Source organism: Marmota monax, unplaced genomic scaffold (assembly GCF_021218885.2).
Source record: "Marmota monax isolate L192 unplaced genomic scaffold, Marmota_monax_Labrador192_F-V1.1 WCK01_AAM20220418_F8-fsc00015, whole genome shotgun sequence".
Lineage (NCBI taxonomy): Eukaryota > Metazoa > Chordata > Mammalia > Rodentia > Sciuridae > Marmota > Marmota monax.
Genome location: NW_026692194.1, coordinates 16693813 through 16706409, shown reverse-complemented (window position 1 = coordinate 16706409; position 12597 = coordinate 16693813). Strand labels below are relative to the sequence as shown.

The window sequence follows — 12597 nt, the reverse complement described above, 5'->3', positions numbered from 1 at the left end:
ATACTATGAAACAGAATAACACAAAGAGTGCTGACCAAAGTGCAGACACAATAAATATCTGATGATGTGAGGGTGAGACAGAAATCCAGATGCAAAATTACAAAGGAAAAGGTAAAAATACTGTTTTTATGGTCTTTGAACTTCTCAGCTACATCAAGAACATATTAACAACAATAATAAAAAGGGTATGAAAGTTATCTGGGAAATGTTTTTGAAGGTATCCTCACTATTTAGTGAGTTTGTACTACTACCCCCAACAGAGGACTATATTTGGGACCTAAGCCTAGAGAGACTAGAAGGTTTTCTGGAGAATATGGTTTGTGTTCTCTGAAGAACTGACATCTGATATACTGAGAAAACTTTAATCTTGGGGCATCTGACTAGAACTGAGAGCACTGGACAGCGGCTTTACTTCCAGTGCTGAGGGGGCAAGTGATGCAGTGAACTTTCTCATGGACAGAGGCAGGCCCGATGTGCATGATGGGCCCACAGGACTTCTGGAGCAGTGGTCAGAGTCTATGTGAGGGAAGAGGAGGCATTGCTGTCCACAGGGATAAAAGGTTAGAGGGTCCATCAGAGAAGCTTAGATGGACATAGCAAAGTACCAAAGAGAAGAAATGAAGTTGACAGATTTGCCATACCACGTTTAGACATCAGCTAATAACCTTCATAAACTCCCTGCAGAATGGCAGCAGCTACAAGAAACAGAGGCTGCAAGAGGCCAAAGACCACTGCCTGAATTTTGAGTTTTGATTAGTCTTTTAGATAGGGGACTTTCAATTTTTTGAATAAAGAGTATGCTTTATAAGGATTATAGAATTGTCTTAAAAGTAGTTCCAAACATTTTGTCTAACCTGGTACTTGATAAAAATACTTCAACACAGTGTGTGTGTGTGTGTGTGTGTGTTTTGTGCCAGGGATTAACTCCAGGGGTGCACAACTATTGAACCACATCCCCAGTAGAGACAGGGTTTCACTGGGTTGCTTAGGGGCTCCCTAAGTTGCTGAGGCTGGCTTTGAACTCTGGATCCTGATCCTCCTGCCTCAGCCTTCTAAGCTGCTGGGATTACAGGCAAGCACCACTGGACCAGCAACACAGTACATTTTAAAGTGATGGCTTGAGGTTAAAATAAAACAAACAAACAAAAAAATGTGGCTTAATTAAATTAAAACATCATGCTTATTTAATATAATACTTTCACCTAAGTCATTAACACAGTGCCTGACACATAGGTGCCTCAATAAATGAGAATATTGAGAACAGTAATAATGATGGTGACAAGGATGAAGGTGATTTATTATTCTTTGAATGGAGAGTAAGGACAGAGCCAAGCCAAGAAATGGTTTCTCTCATGAAGCCACAGTTTTGCATATCATCCTGTTGCTGTGCATGATTCATACTTATGTCCCAGCAAAAATACAAATAATTATGTCACGGACCATGAAATTTCTCAAAAATAGATGGAATTATGCATGCTAAATTATAAATGCAAAGGTCTGTTATGTTATAGAAATAGCATATTAGTTCCAAACCTTAGAGTGTTTAAAGTCTTTTTGCAGTTCCAGAATGCCAAGGGAGATATGAGGAGTGTGTGTTGGAGAAAGTAGGGTAGATCATTGGGACTAAGGGTGGGAGAGGGAGGAGGGGACCTCCTACAGATGGGCTATGAATACTAATGACTGACATCATACTCAGCAAACTCCTAGAGACCTGTGAATGCCAGACTCTCCTGTGACAGAGTAGTTATGGGAAGTTGGCCTACATATTACCAACACCTGTCATATCCAGGTGAGCTGACAAGGTCCCCCAACCTTGTTATAAACCTTTGAGCATCAATTAATACAATAATAGCTAACATTGTGGTTTGGAAAACATTTAAATGAGATTTCACAAGTAAATAATTTTAATAGTGCATGGGATGTGATAAGCCTTAAGAAGTATTAAAATAATTACTATTTAGTATTACTATGGTTATTATTCTAGAATTAGTTTCATCACTCAATTGTATCAGGAAGTTGCTAAATACAGCACCCTCACCAGTTTGTCACGAAAATAGAGAGAAAATCGTTGTCAATCCCTTACCTAAGGCTTTGTAAAGGGTAAACGATAATGAAGAACATAGTGATGTGCTTTGACCAAGGACATACTCAAACAGTAGAGATGCTATTTCTCCCATCTATCTGACCCCAAAGTCTGTGTCCTTAATGACAACGTTATATTCCTTCTTGCATTTTCTTTAATAAAAAGCCACAGCAATTAATTGCAAAGGCCAAGAAAGGGCTCTTTTTAAAAACAGACACAGAAAAAAAAGACTACATTAATGTGGTGTTAATGGGAAAGCCTGATTGACCTAGTGTGGTTAAACAGCATTGGAAGCAACATCCAGTGTATGAAAGAAAATTAGAAAATCACGGGCCAACAGCTGCACCATGCCATAAAAACTGTTCTTTCCTACATGAGTAAAGATGGGAGAACTGGCTTCAGGGTATCTCTGCAGTGGTAGAGGTGACTTTGTACTAAACCCATTCAACTTTCTAGTCTACTGAAATTTTGACCAATGATTCAAGAGGAATTTATCAGGGCTGTGGGGGTAGACACTAGAATTCTTGGATCATCCTGAAAGAAAGCTAGAATCTCATTATTACTGAACCCCAACTAAAGGAGACAACTGCTGGAAAACAATAGTGACATAACCTTTTGGGATCTAGAGTGAACAATTGTAACATTACCCAGATGTCAGCTGGGGCCTCTCTGACCATTAAAAACCTACAGGAGCCTGCTGTGAATCCCTGTAATTCCACTAGGGAGAAAAAAAAATCTGGTATCCCCCTCCCCCTGTGTTTTCTGTGAGTTCACTGCTTTTTCTGGTTTCTTGTATCTCCATTTGATCTCAGGTCAATAGAGTCTCTGTCTACAACAACAACAAAAAGTTCCACTCACTCAATCATTTAGGAGTTTTTTCATTCATTCAAATATCTTGGTGCCAGAGTGTTCAGTTTTTCACAATCTTAATGACTAGACCTATTCTCAGGCCCTGCTCCAAAGGTGTGCCAACCCTACCATAATTCCTTCATAGAAAGTTAAAAGATCACCGTTTGGGAGCCCTTTATGATCTTCCTTAAACCCTGACTACCCTACCAAAATATTTCTTCAAACAAAATCAGAGAATTCAAAACTGTACAATGTTGATCTTGTATCTGGTCCCCTCATCCCTGCCACAGAACAACATTGGTCCCAGTCAAATTTACAACTGGGGTCCTAAACTCAAATGAATCACTCCTGGGTATTTGCATTGGTCAGGGGTGGACAGCCAGATCTGGGGAGGCCACGTTGACTAAAGTTTTGAAACCACATGGGGAAAAGAGTGAGGGAATGCTCATTGGGAAGCCAAAGGAAGGCAGCTTGGAGCCCAGTAGGAATCAAGAGAGGCAGCAGTGCTGGTAGGTTGCTGAAAGTCCTCTTGAACTTGGATCCCTTGAACACTATCACCTGCCACTTCCCTCCTCTTTTTATATCAAGCTAGTCTGAGTAGGTTTATGTTTTTTGCATTCCAAAGACATTTGTCTGATTTCCCCTTCAGCAAAAAAAAAAAAGTAATGTCTGAGAACCAGAGACTGTAAAGGTGTAACTCCTTCTTGAGTGAGAGGCATGGTGCCCAGCTTGCTTTCCCAGATGGCAAAGGAGCTCTTGACCACAAAGCCCAAGCAAGCTCTGTGAAGATAACTCAACTTCACTCCTGACATTCCCTGTAAGGTGACCAGCACCAAAGATCCATTTCTGGATGTGGCTGAGGACTTGTGCTTTGTACCCCGGCCCTCCAGAACTCAACTTCAAGCACCTACAGATACTTGCTTCTCCACTGCATGGATGCCATTGCTCCTAGGAGTTCAAGTCATCCAGTCACCACCCCATGGGTATATGGTAAACTGGCACTTTGTCCTGAAAGGCATTTGAACACTGGATTCAGCTTTCAGGGAGACACTTTGCTGTAGGAGGACTAAGGAAAGCTATTTCTCCCTGGGTATCATCTCTTTGCAGCTGTTCCAGGCTGACAGCCGGTGGCTGTCAGAGCTCAGCAAGCATGCTAGGTGAGCAGAAAACAGCACCAGGGCATGTGCAAAATGGGAAGGATGCAGGCTTTAATGCTGTACTGGAAGCAAAGAGCCCATAGGTGGCCACAGGTCAGCATTCTCTATCTTGTGCTCCAGGGAGTCCGCATAAAGTGTCAGGTGTCTTTCCAATTTCTTGTCTCAGACTGTCACTAGCAACCTGGTTTTCCCTGGTCTGTTGCAAAACTTTTGAACTGGGAATTAGAAGGCTGGATCTGAACACTAATAGATGCATAGCGATGCAGGTCAATTCCTCCTCAGTACATTTCTCTCACCAGAGAAAGGAACTGGTCAGACCAGAATTTCTCCAAGATCCTTTCTTTCTTTCTTTTTTTTTTTTTTTTTTGGTGCTGGGGATTGAACCCAGGGCCTTGTACATGCAAGGCAAGCACTCCACCAACTAGCTATATCCCCAGCCCCAAGATCCTTTCTTGCTCTAAGTTCCCATGATCCCAATGGTGGTGAGAGAAATCTCCAATAGAGTTGAAAAGAAAACAAACAAACAAACAAAAAAAGTAAACATAGAAAAACTGTGGCCAGTGTAAGAAAGCTTTCAAAATGAGTAAAATAGGTAAGGGATTTTAAAAAAGAAAAAAAAAAAAAGACTTGTTGTCCAGGGGAAAAAAAAAAACAAACAAAAATGCTTAAACCATGTGCTATGTTATGAGCTGGTCACAAGGAAGCAGAGGAAAGAACATTCAAACCAAATGTTAAACAGCAGGTCCCAGATAACTGCCTATGTGACAGAAATGGAGTTTCACTGGGGTGGGGGAGGTAAGAGTGGGATCACAGCAAACTGACAAAGGCTTTATAGTAAAGAAAATAGATTGAGACTGATTTCTGCAAAGCCAGGAAAGTCAATGGAGATGTCAGAAAAGAAACAATGGTTTCATGTCTCTAATTGTCTTCCAAGTAACTGCTCTGTAATTCTTGTGTGGGAAAAGGAGAAACAAAAAAAAAAAAAAAAAAAAAAAAAAAAAAACTCAAGTCTTACTTTGAAACTCAGCCTTATTATCTTTGTTCTGCATTATGGTGATTGCCACCACAAGGATCCCTTTCCCGGAAGCCACAGTCTGTCCTCTGCTTGGAAGCCAAAGGATGATTCCAAAGTGTGCTGTCCCACTTAAAATCCCGTCTTCCCCCTTCCCCACCTTCTGAAAGGACATTCAGGGCTCTTCTGAATGAGCAAATTTCCCTGCTCCCTTCTGAGAAGCTGTGGAGAGCTTTTCTACCCACAGCCTTCTGCTTCTTGGGAGGTTTTCATCTTTCTCCATGAAGAGTGACTTAGGCTTACAGCTAACTGTGGCAGTGAGTCTGGCCAGAAAGCAGGGCAAAAGCCCATGAAGAAATGTTCTAGAGCAGATGTTGACAGGACCACCATTCTAATCCTGTCTTTTGAGGAATTTGAAAGTGAGATAAAGGGGAGTGTAGACAGAAGGAGAAACACACAGGGACAAAGCAATGCCTAGAAGCTGCAAGGTAGAGGAAGCCAAGAGCAGGGAATCCAGGGGCCATAGACAAGTGCTCTCCCACTAGTGCCAGTGGACAAACACAGAGAGGTCTCCAAACTGCGATAACGGTGGGGCAATGGATTGGGAAACAGAGCGTTTGCAGATGCAAGGGAACACCCTAAGAGGGTTGCTTATGAGGTTCCAGTATGAAGGTTAGAACGAAGCTGTCATCCTCTGAGTGGCCTCATTGTTCAGCATCTGAAAGTTCCCTATCTTCCTAGTGGATACTTAAAATAATCTCCCACAATCCGAAGTAATGTTAGTAACTCTCTTTCTGTTACAAAAAAAAAAAAAAAAGAACTCTAATAAAGACAGCCAACCTACAGGACCATAGGACCCTCCTTCCATTTTCAATGTCATATCCTGCTGAAAGGCTAAGCTAAATGTCCAACTCTTCTCTGAACATTTTCTATTTAAGCCAATTATCTAGGCAAGGCAGGTGGGCAATCAGATTTCCTGTGGGCTGAATACACAAAGCTTGGGCATGCCTAAACAGGATAGGACTTCTGCATACAATCTGGTTCACTGGGCTGCCTCATGGACATTTTCCAGATAGCAATATGAAAGGCTGGAAAATGGGAAGATGTGACTTCTATTCAGGACTGGAGAAGGTGGGCATTGAGGTAACAGACTGGCCTGAGATCAAGAAGAAAAGACTACTATCTCTCTTCAAGTTTTCTTAGAGATGGGATATGTTTAAATGGACAAGACTTGTTAGTTGTTTCTGATTGGGAGGCTCTACAGACTCAGCAGAAAGATACAGATAGCTTCAGGGTGAGATTTAAAGAAGGATGTGAGGAAGTTTAAGGAGGAGACAGAGGGTAAAAGGGAAAGCAACAAGATCATTAGATAGCACAAGGGCTCAAGGGCCTTTGAGACAAATTTTTAAAAAGGGGAGCTAGTTAGAGAGAGAATAGAGGAAGAAGAAAGGACCAAGTTCTCTTGGGTTGACCTAGAAGTGGCCCAGAAATAAATGCTCATTTCATGTAGTTTCACTAAGTGGCCACCTGAGGGCTCTCTGTCTTATGCACCCAGGAATCTTTATTCTTCTCCCCATTAAAAAGAACGATTTATCCTCAATTTGCTGAATGATAAATTTAGGTTAATATTCTAAAGAAGGGTACCTATGGAAAATGGCAACCCCAAATGATTCTTCCTTTCTATTTTTGTTCTTGAACTAGATTAACAAATAAGCAAGACTGACCTCAATACAAATCCCTGGGTAATCAGAAGGATTGCATACAATAACCTCATTTAAATGTACTTGGTATTTAGTAAGGACTGGATAAATATTAGCTCCTTCCCATATATAAACACACACAAACATACAACTTTGCCAAATGTAGGAACAAAAGAAGAAACATAAGGAGGAATTAAAGCAACCCTTTATCCCACTAAAGGGGGCAGGACACAAAAGTCCCCAAATGAAATCAGTGCTGTGTTAGGAAGTGACTCTAGAGAGCAAATTTATGTTGCTCCTTTCATTGTATGTTGCAGCTTGTACATAATAGCCAGGGGAAATAGAACACAAACAGCTGGGAAATAAAGATGAAAGCAAAACTGTATCAGCAGGGAGAGACACACAACCCCCTGAGAATCTGGCAGTGTCACGAAAGATAATTTGAACAAGGTCACCTGCATGGGATTCCTCTTCTCAGAGAAAGATCATTAGATTCCTGCCCATTTATGACCATCTCCATGGGAATCAAGGTAGGGAACAGAATACATGGCCCCTAGCTTTCAAATTTCTACACTAAAGTTCTATCTATAAAATAAAACAGAGCCACAGACAAAAGCTAGAATTACTGTGAAGGCTAAATGTGGAATTTTAGATGTCTGAAAACAAAGAAATTTTCCTTCCCAGCACCAATGGAGGTCCCTCACCACCACCAGAAAGCGTGGTTTGTGGCCTTATGCTGCCCTCTAGTGTTCTTTTAAGGTATAGTAATGTGAGGAAAAAAAATCGAAAAATTCTAAAATCCACCAATAAACCTGACTTCAGTGGTTGACAGGAAAAGCAAAAGTGGAATTCTAACATAAAAGAAAAATAAATTTGGTTGAGGGTGTAACTCAGTGGTAGAGTGTTTGCCTAGCATGCATGAGATCAGTAAAAAAATAGAGTGTAAAAAGCAAAGCCAGTATTTATATGAAAAAGTAAAAGTGAATTAAATGTGCCCCACATCGTACAACCATGGCATCTAGATCAAGGAGAGTTCCCTGAAACTGCAGACAATCATTATTCCTCGAACATCCTCCCTGAATGATAACTACCTCAGTTGGCCTGCAGTAGGATCTAGACATCTGTACTTTGCTAATACCACCACATGATTCTGAAAGTAGTTAAGGACTGGCCTCCCTTTGAGAAGAACCTAAGATGATAACAATGACTTTGACCTAGGTACAGAATAAATCTGATAATTTTAATTCTTTAACAGTAAGTATATTTCGTAGGGAAAACACATATAAAATAAAACAATTGACCCAAATAAGAAAAATTCCATTTTTTTCCCTGCATTTAGAGTGCCTCAATCCTACATGACTAGCACGAGGAAAATAATGCAGCTGGATTCAGGGTGAAGGGTTCACGTAGAAGTTTCTTTGTCCACATAAGCCCCTCCCACACTCCTATGAATAGGCAGGTGGGAAGAAGAAAGGATTCCTAGTTGGTTTTACTCATACTTTAGATGTCTCTTGGGCATTGCTTCTTCAAGAAGTCTTCCTGGTGCTCCCAGATGAATTACAATGCCCTGATATAGTTTCACAATGTCTAGCCCTTCTCAGTCCTATTTGATCCCTCAACATCAATCTGCTCTGGGACACAGGAACTCTTCATTACAGGACCCTGTCATTTTCGTCCCAACTCTGCTCTTCACTATTAGCACAGGGTCAGAGCTCAGTAAGAACTCACCTGTGGCTAGTGCCTATAGCCACACATACCAAAAGGTGCTTATGGTGGAGATGGATGTCATACCCCAGACCACATTCTTTCCCCACCTGACATGGGTTCATGACACACTCAGCAAGAGGGCTTTTTGGGGTCATTGCTGCCAATGGATCATGCACACTTACTTTATAAGCCCAAACCTCAGCCTGATTTTAGGGACTTGCTGTCATTTTTTGGTTTGGTCTGATAAGTCTGTAAACACTTAGGAATTTCATAAAGTTTAAGGGGATAATTGTTCGTAAAGAATCTAAATTGTTCATTTGGGAAATTCAACTCTAATTTAAATGTTACTTTAAAAAAAGCCAAGGATTACTAAGCATTCAATATGTGATATCTTAATATTGTATAATATGTTGCTATATACTTCATAGTTTTATCATGGGAAAATCCTTTCTTAAATTCAGAATTAAGAAACATTTCATGTTTTAAGAAAAATCATCTGTGTAGATTTCTAAGATTTATAATGGTAGCCTACACCTACCCATACCAGAAAGAATCCTATCACAGTCTCCTGTTATGCTCACTTTTGAAAATCACCACCGAGTCCTCTGTGCCAAACAGGGTTACCCTCCAAAAAGGACAAAACCCACTCTGTTCCCCGCAGTCAGAGAGAAGAAAGAGAATGAGGTCTGGCTGTTACACAGCATTTTCTTTGAATTTCATGTAATTTTTTGAGCTAAGCTATTAGATTTGTGGGCACCAACAGGATCTCTTTGAAGCTAACAAGAGGCCACTGTGGAAAAAGGGAGATGGCCATTACTACACATTTTAGGTGCTGGGCAAATAAAAAGTAAATGTATTCTGCAATTACAGAAAGTGGAACACTTTTCTTTCATCTTTCCCCTTATTTAGAAAAAGTATTTTTCTCTAGAAAGAGTTCTGTTGGGTTTTCTCTTTCTAGCTGCCTGACTCCATGGTTTGTTTACCCTTTAAATCAAAGGGGAAAATCCCATCAATATAAATGAGCAGCTCCTTTTGAGTAAACTATGCCTGCAATGTTATCTCCAGGGCTCTGAAATGTATCAGGATGGAGCAGAAGGCAAGAGAGAGAGAGAGAGAGAGAGAGAGAGAGAGAGAGAGAGAGAGAGAGAGAGAGAGAGAGAGAGAGCAGAACAAGGTTTGCTGCTTTCTGCCTAGTAGTTTTTTTGTTTTTTTTCCCTGTGGGCAAGTCATTCAAACACACTTCCCATATTCAGAATAACCTGCCAATGATACTTCCCCAATGCTTGTGATTGTGTTAAATCAGATGGGATGTTTGGATACTGTTCTTAGTCAATCACAAAGTTTCATTCAAATAGAAACTTTTGTTATTTCCTATTATCGACACACCTTCTAAGTATTCTTCCTTGCTCACTCAAGAAATCAAATATTAATAAGAAAGGAAGAGGTCTGTTTGACTTTCTTAACAGCTGGTGAAAGAAGTATTCCTGCACATATGTGTCAGTGTGTGTGTGTGTGTGTGTGTGTGTGTGTGTGTTAAGGAGTTGGGGGAGGAAATAGAATTCCCTGCTAGAGACCTGGGATAATCCAAGCTCAGACTCTTGTTGGTCAGAGGGTCTAAAAGCATCTCCGAAATCTCACCAAGGAAAGAAAAGTAATAAACTCTGGCAGAAACTCTTCGTATGTCTGGTTACCTTGACTCTGAATCAACTGAAAACTGGGGGGACTAAGGAAACTTTGCATACGCAATTTCTCCTTATGATATCAAGATGATGAGTACATTTTTCTCACTCTTTAAATTTTAAACATGCATGCATTCTTAGGTGTTGCATTTTTTTTGAGCTGGTATTAAAAATACATATGTTCTTTCACATTAAAGTGAGAACAGAGCCTTGTGTGTTGTATTATTAATTATGTTCTGGAAATGAAATTCTGGTCAGCCTCTGCAGAAGAAGTATGCACGAGCATGTGTGCGCGCGTGCGCACACACACACATACACACAAACACAGAGGCGTGTACACATCTATAAGCAAGGGATTTTCCACTTGTGTGCTGGCCATGTGGTGTGATGCTGGTGCCTCTGACTCAGCGGGTACTTACTCTTGAGGTCTAAATTCCTGGCTCCTGCGGTGATCTGTGTTGTGATTTTTGTGTCAATCTTTACAGTGTGGAGATTGCTGGTGTCCCTTGATATCATCACGTTGTGCCACTGATTGTCATTGAGTGGTTTATTAGAACTCCCTTTGATGAGGTTAGCACCATTTCCCAAATCAAACACATAATGTAAGTACCTGAGGAGAAAATGAAAGAGAGGAAAGTGTCATAATGTTTTGATGGAGTCAAGCCACATGTTTGGTGGGGCGGGGGGATTCTTGGGATCAAACTCACAGCCTCTTGCCTGTCAGGCAAGCACTCTACCTCTAAGCCACATCCCCAGCCCCAAGTCAGGTATTACAAATGGTGATTTGAGTCTTTTACAGGTGGCTCCACCCTTGCTAGAAGTCCTGAGCATGAGTTCTGTGAGGCTAATCAGAGGGGAAGAAACTACTCCATTTCAGCAGAAGGGAGGATCATTCAGTATGCTTTCCACATTCCCAATCTCTCTCCATTATCTGCTCACCACACTGCATGGTGGTTCTCAGTTTCTTACACCCCCTTTCTAGAATCCCTGTTTTTATATTGGAAATGAAATGTTCTGGAACTTTATATATTTGGCCTATTGTAAATATGCAATAACAGCCACTAAATGGGTGATTGATAAATGTCCAAATAAATAAAGTCATCAGTTTTTCATCCTACTTCCAAAGAAATTTTATTAAAAAAAATCCTTTCTAAATTATTCAACTCTGTCATAAAATTAAATTAAGTGAGATTTAGTAAAATTCAAGTAATCTGAATACTTGAATTAGCAGAGATTGTCCTATAGTCTTGTATAAATTCTTTTGCAGAATATATTTTGCATAATGAGGAAATACACAGTGAAAGTGTGATTTTTATAGAAGGCCTAATAAATTAGAACTTGATGTTATCTGGACTTCATCTGTGGAGATGTCTATATAAAGGACTGTACTGAATCCATTTTTATTTAATTCCTCATTTATGAGGTCCCTGTTCCTGTTTACCACCTTATATGCCAGCACATTGTTTCACATGTATTTTTTTGAACTAGAGGTCCGCTTGTCTGAAGTTTTATTTATTTGTCATTGAGCCAACATACACTTACCCTTTAACTAATTCAACTACGATAAAGTCATTTCCATCCCCACTGTTATATAGAATTAGCCCATCAAGGGATGTAGTCTTGAACTGGAAGAAAAGATGCATAGAAGTGTAGGCCTGCAGGGTAGCTAAGGCAACGTAGCTCGATTTGGTCTTGAATGTGACAGGATCTGCTATGATGTTCCTGAAGCCAAATCTGGCATTGAGCTCACAATAATCGATGTCACCATTTTTACATAAGTCAATGTATGCCATTCCATTAAAGGTCAGGCTCTGCAGGTGTCCAATGAAGTTGGAGGGGACAGAAGAAAGGTACCGACGTTCTGTGATGATGCCAGTCTCTATGTTATGGAACTCCAGCCTTGTATGGTCACCTGCCATTTGACCTAAAGTAAAAGATAACAAATTATTATCATTTTCTGTATCTGAAAGTTACTTTCAAATGTAGACTTCCATAGCAATATCACATTTTAAAATATAAGAATCCCACATCATCCTTGATAGTTACATATAGTAAGTACACATAGTTGATGTGTACACAGGTTACGGGCTAAGGCTGGCTTTTGTAACAAAATGTTCTTGGGTCAGGTTTGAATTCCTGTTCAAATTTTAGTCTTATTAAAAATCATCCTCAATAAAAATGTTTCAGAATTTCTGGAAAATGAGAGAAAAAGAGAAAGAGATAGATAGATAGATAAGATAGATAGATAGATAAGATAGATAGATAGATAGATAACATAGATAGATAGATGAAGGATGGAAGGAAGGAAAGAAGGAAGGAAGGAAGGAAGGAAACAATAGAGGAGAAGACATGAATAAGAGGAGAGGAAAGAGAAAGAAAAGGTGAAAGGCAAGCAGGGAGAAAGGAATCA

The 12597-nt window shown here is 40.2% G+C and overlaps 1 protein-coding gene across 29 annotated transcripts in view; it reads right to left on the bottom strand.

The window, feature by feature from the left end:
• Positions 1-12597, bottom strand: part of Nrxn1 (neurexin 1) — a 1098127-nt gene that overhangs the window by 539591 nt on the left and 545939 nt on the right. For all 29 annotated transcript variants that reach the window (XM_058573180.1, XM_058573225.1, XM_058573183.1 and 26 more), the window contains 2 exons: positions 11730-12111; positions 10607-10797 (listed from right to left, as the gene is read on the bottom strand). In XM_058573180.1, coding sequence (XP_058429163.1) covers positions 10607-10797; positions 11730-12111 — 573 coding nt within the window. The remainder of the gene's footprint in view (positions 1-10606; positions 10798-11729; positions 12112-12597) is intronic.